Below are 12,147 nucleotides of genomic sequence, written 5' to 3'. Positions count from 1 at the left end.
TTAGCTCATGCCAAAATGCCTCCCTCAGCTAGAGGCTGCAGAAGGTGCTGCCAAGTGTCTTCCATACCTGTTAGATTACCTGCACCATCGCTGCTCTGCCAACATGCACCATGTCGCTTTGTAAAAYGTGTCAGGCCAATGTAGATGAGCGCTGTTCAAAAGCTCAGGCTCCATTCTTCTATGTCATTCCAGCGAGCAACAGGTGTCATTAAAAAAAGCAATGTCCCCGGCAGTAATTGCTGCAGTGTTGAATGACAGCGATGTCTGGAGGACAGCCACGCACTCGTATCAATCACACACACCGGGGACATGCCACTGTCCCCCGTCCGGACACGGCGCCTCTGGGCGCGGAGCACACGCAGACCCTGCGCCAGCACGGAGCGGAACGGCAGCCAAGGCAGCTCCAGCACGTGGGGCTGCATGGACAGGAGCCCAGGCAGTAGCTGCAGGGAGGTGACTGTCCTCAGCACCTGCAGTACTGCGTCTCAGTTTGGGCTCCCGAGCTCTGCAGAGGGAAAGCAGGATGGCCAGGGGGTTGGAGCACTTATCCAATGAGGACAGAGTGCCCAGAGTGTTTCTGCTATCTCCACCCCTGGTGTTTTCCAAAAGTAGACAGGATAAAGCCCTAATGAGGTAATTTTATCTCAGATCTAACACTGCTTTGAGATGACCTCATGAAATCCCTTTCCGTCTGTCTTATGATCCTAGCAAGGTCTGTACAGCCCTTTCTGCTCTCTCCAGCAACGACCAATACTGAACGTCTAGGTAAAGTGCAGAGAACAGGCATACCCCAACCACAAGCAAGGCTTATTTTAGGCACTTCCTGAGCTGACCTTAGAGCATTGTGTTGAACTGGCCAATCCTTTGTGAATTTTTAACACTTCAGCCTCCCCAACTCTTGCTGTATCACAGCAGTGAAACCAAAGAGCAGCAAAGTGCATCAGCAGCAAGATGACGGGCCCAGTGTGATGCCACGTTTCCTTTGCTACAGCCGTTATCCATTCAGGCTCATTCCTTCTCTGCAGAACAGGGAACCACRTACGTGTGATTCTTAAGTTACTGTCCCCTCTCTGACCCTGGGTCTCCCCACACAGCTTCCACTTGCACAAGGCAATGGCTCTTTAACCACTTCCCCAGCGCCCAGAGGAAATGTGAAATCAAGGCTGGCATGCGCTTACTTTTGTATTCCAGGTGAAAGCCTGCAGCAGAGACGCTGATATCAGAATAGAAATGCAGATAGAGCTGGTTTGAAGTGCTGTTCAACAACGCAGGCACTGTAGTTCCTGGGAAAACAAGAGGTGCACAAGGATACTGAAGAGGATTCTTTTTTCCTCCTCTGTCTTCAGAGACCTGCTGCAGGAGAGGCTGAGAGCAGAAGTCCTTCAGTTTAACAAGCTCTGTTGATTTTGATCACATTCTAATGAGGCCAATAAAGAAATACCCAAGGCCTCTCTGCAATGGCCTTTTCAGAGTCTGATGATGAATTTCATCATGGGAAGTCTTAACGCTTACAGGCCAGTCAGGCTGAAGCACTGGGGAGGGAAATGGTGCTGAGTCCCCCAAGGGGGATAGGCTTCGTTCTGCCTTGCTCCTTGGAAGGTCTTGCAGCAGCAGGTCGAGGCAGCTCTATCTGAAACGCGGCTCTGGAAGCCGAGCCTGCCAGTCTTTACACATGACCTTTCTCCTTACTGACACCTCCGAGCACTTTGAACGCATCTGCTCATTAAGTAATCAAGAATCGGGGCCATCTGTTTGCAAGTGGCTGTGCTGTTTGGAAGCTCCGCAGTGTTACTGAGCTGCTTCCTCTTCCCAGCTCTGCTACAGGCTACAGTCCTCAGAGCTGAGCTGCAGAGACCACATCCTTCCATCCACTTAGAGCTGCAAACCAGCCAGGTCAGGTCCATCTGCCAGTGCCCAGGTCTGGRCTAACCCTGCCCCAGCAGAGCTGCAGGAACTGCAGCTTCTGCGTTATGGAAGTGCTCGTGTGTCAGAGCAGCTCCGGGAGAACACCAGAGCTTTGTAGCACTGGGGAGGTGGATAAAGTGAAAGAGAAAAGGCTCCCTTTACGGCACAACATCTTTTTAGCAAAGGTGGAAACACTAAAAAGGAGCTTGGAGTAAGTCTGCATGACAGAGACAAACTCTGAGCACGACCTGCACTATCATTTTCCTCACTGCTGCTGCAAGAACTTAAAGATAATGATGATTTCCAGCCTGGATGTGCATTAGGGAGACTGAAAGACCTTTCCAAGGTCATCAAATCACAGAACAAGTCTCATCCAAGAGACAAAGTAAATGTTAGAGACACAAACCCACTCTACTCCCTGGTAAGACTTTTGTTTCTTGACTTTAAGCAGCTCATTTTGTACCTGCAGCATCTTGTCCAAAAAACCCCAAACCAGCTGGTTCTGTGCCTAAGGCTCTTGACTCTCATTTTCTGCAGGCAGATAGCAGTCAAATTCCCAATTCAACCAAACACACGATTGCTTTAAGCACATACTTAAATGCAGTTGTGGCTTGTAGAAGCACTTAAGMATGTGCTTAGCTTTATGTATGTTTTGAAGCGCAGTCAGCGTGAACAGGAATTCAGCACGCACTAATGGGAGCGTGGGACTAACACCTACCAGAGAAACTTCCCAGCATGGTGGCGGTGTTATCCCCTCCATCAAACACTTCCAGGGAATCCCAGTTCTGCTCCGTAACAAAGCTGATCACCTGAATCTGAAGCGGTAACAGAAGAGGAGGAAAAAGAGAGAGAAAGATGACAGCGCAGCTCCTGAAATCATGCTCATAGACTCATTAACAGGGCCATTTAATAAAGACAGTAACTTCTCCTGTGACTTTAGCTCACTCAAGTCTGCTGCTATATAAGTGCAGATGCACCGGCAAAAACTGGACACCTGTTAACTCAGACTATCAATGCTTGGCCTTTATAGATAGCCTAAGCAAACCCCATTCTCCAAACCTCTSTCCGTGGGGTGAGAGCTTCTGCTACCAAACACAAGCACAGAGTTTGCAGCCACATAGTTAATTTACAGCAACAGAGAATCTGGACTCTTTATTTTCTCTTTTAGAAAATCCCCACTGACTGGCAATGCTTTCGTATGCCAGTGCAAGAGATAAAGCAAAAAGCAAAGAACTCCAGCTAAACCACAAAGATGTTTAAAAATAACATCCTGGATTTTTGAACCAGTGAAGGTCTTTAACTGTTTTGCTTCTCAGCTTTTAATTGAATTACTCAAGTTGCATTTTCACGTTTTCTCCCTTTCTCTGCCATGCCCCAAAAGCTTAAGAGTCTTATGGAAGTCACTTGACTCCAGCAGGAGAAACTGAGGCAATTCTGAAATGAGCAGTATCRTAAGATCTGATAAATTTGCATTCATGCTTAGGTGCAGTTCTTACACTTGAGCAAAGATACCRTATGTACCTGCAGAGTAGATGCTGCAGTGGCTGCTCCCCACTTGTTTGGCACTATTTTGGGTGGGATTGAGGGGAAAGTAACAACTTCGGTAATTCTGGTAGGTTGATTACCATTTGTTTCCAGCCTTCATACATCAGTGCCTCAGTTCTTTGAGGTCTCTTTAGACAAGGATCTCCTGCCAAGCCTAATGCTTCTGATCTGGAGTGGTCCTGTTGAATTCAGTCGAATGATCCCCCTGAGTGTGGGGCTCAGCAGGGTGCATTTGCTGGACTGAGCACTTTGAGGAGACTTCAATGCACTGCAAACCTGGATTGCATGCACCCACATGCACCTCCCTTCTCTACGAAATTATATATAAATATATATATATATTTATTTCTGCAATGTTCTTGTTGCATGTTTAAACATCCATTCCAAATATCTATCCTGTTTTTGCTGTACCAAACATAAAATAAAACACACATAAAAAAATAATAAATCACAAACCATTATTTCTGGCATTTTAACCTTTTTTCCTCCTTGCTTTATTCTGAATAATAAAGCAGGTAATAAAGTGCCTGTAAAGTTTTTTTCTTTTCCAAAAAATAAGTGGAGTTCATCTAGCAGAAATTGTAACGACCCCTGCAGAGCCATTACCGATGCCACTGACCAAGTCGATACCTTTCAGCCTGCGTAATTACACCCCTATTGTGATTTACATCATGGAAAGAGAATGTGGCTTGAGAATGTGGATTTTGTTTGCTTTAACATTTTTTAAATTATTTATTCCCTCCCCCTCTGACTTAACGGAATAAACATTTTTAAGGTTCTAATTCTAGTCTGACATGTGGATTCACAAGGGATCTGCATCTATTTACTGCCATGTATATAAATTAATTCACTCAGGAAGGTTTGCTACCGGAATGAATAATTCATGGCAGAAGTGCTAGCTGCTACACTGATTACATAAAAATCCTGCTACTGACTTGCCACTACTAAGAAAGCCTTAATTTCACCTCCTCCTCTGATTTACAGTTGTTTAACCTTTAATTGTTGTACAAAACGAGGGTAAACTGATGCTTAAATTAGTATCTAATAACTCGGCACCTTTTGCACACAAAAGGGGGCAAGGGAGGGAGGGAGGGAGGGGACACGAGTGCCCGTGTCCCTGTCCCCAAGCGCCCGTGTCCCTGTCCCCAAGGCCGGTTACTGGCTGTGGACAGGGTCTGTCCCGGTGCTTCTTGCACAGTGCCACACGTGGGCACTGAACCTCAAGCTCAGTCCTGGCAGATCCTTTTTTGACGGCCTGCACGCACCTTAGACCCAAAAATACCCATTTCTATTRCAAGAGGTCCCAAGTAGCAGCAGGAAGGAAAAAAAGAAAAAAAAAACCACATAAAAAGACGCTTCTTTAAACACTTCTCTGCCATTATGTTTTTGAGGTTTACATGAGAGATGCATTCGCACAACGGAGAGGTGAGAGACAAGTGCTCGAGAGCAAGGACAGGCTTTTACCAGCCCGCCGCGCCGCCCGCCTCCCACCCCGGCGGCCGCGAGCCTGCGGCGGGCGCTGCACCCGCAACCCGCCCTGCCCGACACCGACATCTCCTCACAGCGCTCTGCAAATTAAGAGAATTTGCACCTCCAGATCCCTGGAGTCCCACGCAGCTTGCAAAACATCTCGCCCGCTTAAATGTTCTGTGGAGCTAAACGGAGCCTCTTGCCACGTGGGGCTTGGAGAAGGGCTGTAATTTCAGACGAACGGGAAGGAACCACCAATGAGCCTGAAGCTCTGGAAAACACCCTGCTAAAGGGCTTCAGAAAACACAGGAGAGGAGAGGCACAAGCCAGCGTGGCTGCCGTGTAGCCCGGCAGAGCWTAACACCTGTGCCCGGGCCCTGGGCACCACCCGCACGTCTATTAGCCAAACACACGATACAGAAATAAAAGCCATTTATGAATAAAACCCTTGCAGACCAAGTGGTGCAAAGAAGAAAAAAAAACCCGCCGATAATGAGGCCTGTGCAATGAATGGGCCCATTAAGCATCAATCTCCTCTGCGGCAACTGATGCCGGGGTAAGGTGCAGCGAACGCGGTTCTTCAAAAGCGACGCACACAGGGGGAACTTTATCTAAGGTTTGGTCTCCGATGCTGGGCTTAATTCTCACCRTCCTCTAGCCAGCAGGACTGTTTCTGCAGAGGAATGATAAGGACCACAAAAACCTGACGAGAGCGCTCATTTACCTGGAGACACTGAGCAGCCGAGCTGTGATTGTGTAATCAGGCTGCCGCAACCGCGCTGGCCTAACAAATCCACGCAGGCCATTGGCACAAGGGACTTCCTTGGAAGAGCTTACCCTGCTTGCAACATGGAATAATTAGGGGGTATAAAGATATATGCCCAAAATTGCACCACTATTTTGCTGCACCAGAACATCCACGTGGTTCCAGTTGATTTTCTGTAAAGAGTATTTCCCTGGAAGAAAAAACACATTCATCTCTTTCCCACTCTTGGCAGGGAGTCAGTTTTCTCCCTTCTTCTCTGGAATCAGTACACGACTATCTGATTCCAGGGAAGAATTACACACTCAGCTCATCTCCTTCCTGGGAAGAGCCACAAAGCCCCAGGACACTGTCGCTGCAAGCGTGTGAGATACCATGTGCCGCTCGTCTCCAAACTGCGGGTACTGTACCTGGATGCCAGCTCCTTCGGGGACCGTGATCTTCCACACGCAGTTCAGGCTGTTCAGGTACGGCTCCGGGAAGCCGGGGGACAGGATGGTCCCTTTGCGCTCAGTCAGATTTCCACCACAGGGCACTGAAAGAAGCAAAGTACCGCCTTGATTATGGAAGGATTCGGCCTTGGAGTAAGTCAGACCCTTTAAAACATCTGCCCAGGGACAGAGACAGTAAACAGAACTGGCTCATGATTTAAGGAAATAATTTGTCTGAATAATACCCTTTTCAGCTACTCTTTCATGTAGCTTCTAGCACCAGCTCCTTGGGAGCAGCTGTCGTCCCAGGGAATGAGAGCAGCTTCAGACAGCCCTGGTTTACCAAAGATGCTGTCCAGATCCTAGGACTGAGTTTTGGGTGGAAAAGGAACCTCCAGACACTCAGCGCTCACTAACTTGGTTCCCAGAACCTTCAAAGCACCCCAACAAACCACCCTTTTCCAGCCCAAACGGCCCGCCCGGCGTTTCCGCGCGAGCTGCACCTACCCACGCAGGTGGGCACGGAGACGTTCCACTGGGCGAGGGCGCCGGGCATGGCGAGGCACTGGATGGCGCGCGAGCCGCGCAGCGCGTAGCCCGCGCCGCACTCGAAGCGCACCACGGCGCCCACGGCGAAGTCRCTGCCCAGGCGGCGGCCGTGGCGCGGCTCCGGCACCGAGCTGCACTGCGTGGCGCTGGTGCGGGGCACCGCTGCGACGGCGGCGGCGGGCGAGCGCCCSGCGGGAGAGCAGGGGAGGAAAAAAGACAAGTCAGAGCAAATATTTGGGAAGGAGCAAGGGCTCCGAGCTTAAACACTGATCAATAAAGGAGGAAAACACAGTCCTTAAGCAAACAGGCTGTAAGCTCGGTGAGGGAAGGCTCCTCTTCGCTCCCGGGTTTGCACAGCACAAGGTGCGCTCGGGCACCGGGACGCCTGTGGGTACAATGAGCCCAGGCAGCCTCTGCTCCACGCAGGATCCTGGGGCCACTTCTTGCTTGTTAGAGCCATAAAAACATGCTGAGAATTTAAGTAGAGAGGTGGGTGACACCTACACCCCCAAGAGTGGCTGGATCCAGCCAAGTCCAAAGCTGCAACTTCAAGCACCCCAAGCTCTTCTAACCAAACAAGGAGGAGACAAGGGCAGTGTTTGGTTTGGGAGGCAGTTTCCATGGACTGCCTTTCTGTACAGACATAAACACCTGTCTTACAGCAAGCAGCTAAAGATGGGTGCCAGATTACTTCCTCTGCACTGCAGCAAGCAGAGAAGCATCCTGACAGTGAGCTTATGACTCGAATTTTTGGGATATACCCTACAGCCAATGCAAATGTCCCCGAAGCAGAGAACCCAAACAGCACGTTCAGTGCTCTTCGAGGCTCTCTGCAAAAGCCTGTTCCTTGGCAGGTGCTTCAGAAAGGGAGGAGAGAGTTTTCCTGTGCATGAAAAGCTCTTTTCTACAGTTTTGATTTATCTGGCAGCTCCACAGGACTATTGAATGCTGCTGAGTCAACCTTGTTTTAAGGTTAATTCAATTATTAGAGATCCTGGAGCTCTCTGCACCCACCACTTACTATCACTGGTTACATCCACATTAGCTCAAACAGCCTTATTGTGCCTCCTGCTAATTAATACAGAGAGAATGCTCATCCTGACCCCGTTCTGTGCAGGGCTCCAAAATGCAACTTCTCCACGTTAACGTGTTACCTGGATGGGAGGCTCTCAGGAAGAGAAAACTCATCCTTGTTTGTGGGAAAAAGTGAGTGCAAATGGCACCAGATCCTGGACAGGCAGGTCAGGAACAGGGGCCTTTTTCCCCCATTGCTCTCCATGCAGTCGGTAATCACGGAGAAGCATACAGCCCAGCGCCGTAATTAGCACGAGGGAGGGAGGAGGTAATCTTTATTAACCTCATCAAAATCTTTGACTTGGTGAAATCTTTTAACTGTTACTGTCAGAACTACAGTTCTTTTACAATAATTAGGTAGAAATACAAAAGAGTGGATCTCCAAGCACTACAAAWCCCTAACCATGTCCCACTTTTCCCTAAAGACGGTCCGAGTCACCTCCCCTTTCTGTCCTTACTTTCAAAATAACGTACATGCAAAAGCTTAGATAAAGCAATAGGAGTTATACAAACCACACGGGCGAGAAAGCCCTTCTGTCTTCCCTCTATTCTGTGTATCACTTTCTATTTACCACTCTATAATCTCTTAGTGGTATCCACCAATGCAAGGCAAGCTGTTACTGGAAGTATCAAAGGGTAAAAGTTTGACAGCAGGAGACCTGAGCCTCCGACAGGCAGCGAGGAAGGTTTTTACAAAGGTGCTAGACAAGCACTCAGCTTGCACTGAGAAATGTGCTAAAATGCCACCGGGAAAAACGCTTGGGTATACATTTCAAGAACTCATGGCATACTTGGGAGATAATTCCATGAGCTACTTCTGATACTAATCTTGGGATGTGTGAGGGTTGAGGCTGAGACAGAATGGTAGGTTTGAATATCAAGTATCTAAAGGAACTAGAGGTAGCTGCAAGTCCACAGCTACCAAAATAATCTCCTTTGAAGGTTCCTGTTGAGACACAAAGCGGGCAATGATCCACATAYGCCAAAAGCGGCTGATGGTGCGCAGGACACTTCAGGACACTGCTCTGTTTTAGACCAGTTGTAACCAATCTGAGAGCATCTGCAGAACACAACTTACCCTGGTAGACAAAATGAAAACCCTTGGCTGTAGATTGACCCTTGGAACTGAATTTGATCAGAATTTGGTTGGTGGTAGCTAGCGGTAATGATTCACCTGGATGAGGAAAAAAATCAGAAGAGAAAAATCACAGCATTAGCTACAGGAATGGCCTCCTGAGGCCTTTCCAGGGCTTGCATGGAGCACTGTTTTGCACAGAGCGTGCTGCTAAATGGCAGACAGTACATTTTAGCTCAGGGCCCTGAGCAGTCTAAGTTTCACCTTTGAAACCAAGAACATGAGAAACAATCCTGCTCTCTAGCTGTAAAAAGGGACTGGTGCCAACCTTATTTCTGGGAGTACAAGTCTTGGGGCAGCTCAGTGCTGTTACCCACCCTTCTTCCAGAAATGTGCCTTCAAATTTTCACATGGAACAATGAGCTATAATGGTCYAGAGTGAAGAATTGCAAAGGTGACTGAGCACTGAGGTGGATGCTACCTACTACCAGGCGTCCTCGCCGGCTGCCTTGGACAAAGCCAGTGCAGGCTGGCATCTTGCAGGTTGGCAGTGACCTCTGGAGAGGAAGGAACCCTTGCACCCCGMAAAGCTCCCCGCTTCAGAGGCATCGAGGACACATCCCTACCTGTGTGGGAGCCCGAGAGCGAGCTGAGGAGGCGCGAGTGCTCGTTGGGGCCATCGTGAACCTCGATGATGTCGTTGAGCGCCGTCTGGAAGAAGGCGAACTGTCCGAAGACCACTGCGGAGGGAGGGCAGGAGGGACGGCGCGGCGTCAGCGCCACCGCACAGCCCGGCCCCGACGCCCAGACACTCATCCATCGCATTCCAGGGCTTGGAAGGACCGAACGGGCCTGCCTGGCAGCCCTAGGCGGTGGCAGCCCCTTCTCTAGCCCCGMAGCAGGGGCAGCAAGCAGCCTCCCCAGCGCCTCCTTGCCGCCATGCTTCAACACTGATTCATAGGCCACAAGGGATTGTTTCATGAATCATCCTGCCTGCCCACCCACRTAACACAAGGTATGTAATTTCACCAATGGATAATTATTATTTATTATTTGTATCAAGCCTCTGTCATGAACCGGGCTCCCACTGGGCTAGGTACTGCATAAAAGCTGAACAAAATAACAGGGCTTGTTCCGAAGAGCTTCATTTCCTCACGGAGCCTCTCCGGTCAAGAGGACCACGGCTAGGGCTAGAGGACGCTCACATTTTTTATGAACAGTCAATCCTAAGCCTATCCATGGAGATTGCTAACGAGGGAGCCATTCAGTGCTGTGGGTCTTACCGAATGCATTGCAAATGCACCGAGAAACAGGCAGAGCTTATAAATGGGAGAAAATAATAACAAGAAGATCGCAGTATTTTTTAGAGCTAGAGCAAGGAGACTTTTGTTATTTAGCTGTATTTTTCAGAATACAGCAACAGTTTTTTTCCTCCCAAACCTCCAGCCTGTAACCCCGAGTTACATTCGCACGCTGGGAGCTTCCCCGCGGTGAAATCCATCAGCCGCCAAGCTCCACCACTCGCTTCCCGCGCGCTCAGCTTTTCAGCAGAGCCTCGAGGCTGGGAAAAGCGAAAACCTGACCCCGGCTGTCCTCGGAATCACAAAACTGAAGGAGACRGGAGAGCCACATTTGCAACTAACAGTTTTCCCGGTTGCTTTCAACGAAGCTCTTGAAATGCAGCGGGTGGAGAAGGAAAGCTAATTTAGCTGCCATCCCTCCGTGGGCAGAAGTCAGACTTGCAGAGCAAGACTCCCTGTCTAGCCCGCTAGATACTGCGTTTGCTTAAACAAGCATCAAGGTCAGCTCTGGTGCAACAACTTGGGTGCACCGCGGCTCTGTGCGGGCAGAGGGGCACAAGGTGAGCGGGGAGCTGGTAACTCAGGTCTGCTGCAAGTCCCAACAGCCCCGTTTCACACCCTGCTATTTCAGCAAAGGAAATCAGAGCTCAAAGGGCCGCAGGGATCGACTAGCATTAGAGCTCTATAGCACACTGAGAAGCGCTATTGAATAGCAGAATTTAGAGACCTTCACTAGTCATAGCTGTCAGAGATGTTAAAAACTCCCAAGGACCTTTAAATTCCCTTTCAACAAGAAAATATATTAGCCTATACAAATACTCATCCCAAAGTGGTCTCAAGGGTTTCCAGAACGCCCATCATTCTTTTATCCAAACTGACCAAAATTAAGCAGCATCAGAGCCCACAAAAAGCAGGACTGCTTCAGTGTGTGGCTTTAATGCACATTTAAGCCTCAATTCCACACTCAAAGAAGCAGGAGTTCCAAGTCTGCTCCTTCAAGCATGTTACTGCCTCACAGATTTGGTGCTGTCACAATCGCAGCTACCAGCAAGCATCTCCCTCCTCTCTCGCAAGGAGGTTTGCTTTGATCTGTAATTGTTTTTTTGCGAGATATCATGCACTGGTCATGGTAAACATACAGGAAAATAACCTCTACAAAGAAGCCTTACTCAGACAAGACATAAGAAAGAATATGAGAGACTGCCTTTCTTCAGAAAGCATCTTAAAAAGCCTGGAAAAAGACCCCAACTCTTTGGTTTGGGCAACTTGTCAACTGATGACGATCATTCGGCTTATTTAACACTAGGAAAGGGCTAACTCACAGTGCTCAGTCCTAGCCACTGAACAAAGCATGTTCCAATTATTAAAAAAAAAAAACAAAAAAAACCCCTGTTGTTTGAAATTTAGCTTAAATTCAAAAGGGAAAAGAACTATAGCTGCACGTTCAGAAAAATGAATGTGCATGTGCTTCTCTATGCAGACAGATTATTTAGCACCACAGTGAGCAGGTGTTTCTGGTGAATATATTTTGTACTCTCTGAGGTCTTCTGAATCTGCAGCTAGTATTAATCATTACATTACTTCTTGCTGATTTTTCACCTCTGCATTACTGGACACAGTGGAAGAACTGGAAGGGAAATCACAAGACTGTGTTTTCTGCTAGGTTTGTGGGTTTTCTTTTTCCTTATTCTTGAGGAATTTTAAAATTCAGGAAGTTCCCATCATCCTTACCGACTACAACAGAATGTAACCAGCGTGTAACAGCACCATCTACTAACCTTCCTTCTCTCCATGTATGTTCACTTAATCTCTTGKTTTGTTTAATAACCCAAAACAGGTCAGCCAGACAGTAGGACTGATGCGCAGGTATGAGGTTCTGCCGGCAAACCTACCGTAGTCCTTGGGCACCACGATGAAGTAGAGGCAGACCTGCCCGCTGGTGTAGTTCTGGGGGTAGTTGGGCGAGAGCACCACGCCGTCCGAGCCCGTGTACTGCCCGCCGCAGGGGGCTGCACGAGAAAGGCAAGAGGGGCG

General features: G+C 48.7%; 1 protein-coding gene across 1 annotated transcript in view; it reads right to left on the bottom strand.

Moving 5' to 3' along the window:
- Window positions 1-12,147, bottom strand: part of CSMD2 (CUB and Sushi multiple domains 2) — a 239,970-nt gene that overhangs the window by 53,245 nt on the left and 174,578 nt on the right. Inside the window, exons 31-37 of the mRNA XM_026043490.1 lie at window positions 12,006-12,122; window positions 9,439-9,552; window positions 8,816-8,911; window positions 6,622-6,825; window positions 6,094-6,218; window positions 2,624-2,720; window positions 1,179-1,283 (exon numbers count right to left, since the gene is read on the bottom strand). Of these exons, the coding sequence (XP_025899275.1) occupies window positions 1,179-1,283; window positions 2,624-2,720; window positions 6,094-6,218; window positions 6,622-6,825; window positions 8,816-8,911; window positions 9,439-9,552; window positions 12,006-12,122 (858 nt within the window). The remainder of the gene's footprint in view (window positions 1-1,178; window positions 1,284-2,623; window positions 2,721-6,093; window positions 6,219-6,621; window positions 6,826-8,815; window positions 8,912-9,438; window positions 9,553-12,005; window positions 12,123-12,147) is intronic.

Source organism: Nothoprocta perdicaria, unplaced genomic scaffold (genome assembly GCF_003342845.1).
Source record: "Nothoprocta perdicaria isolate Ctin4 unplaced genomic scaffold, notPer1 scaffold_33, whole genome shotgun sequence".
Classification (NCBI taxonomy): Eukaryota; Metazoa; Chordata; class Aves; order Tinamiformes; family Tinamidae; genus Nothoprocta; species Nothoprocta perdicaria.
The sequence above is the reverse complement of the archived record's forward strand: the minus strand, read 5'-3'. Positions and strand labels throughout refer to the sequence as shown.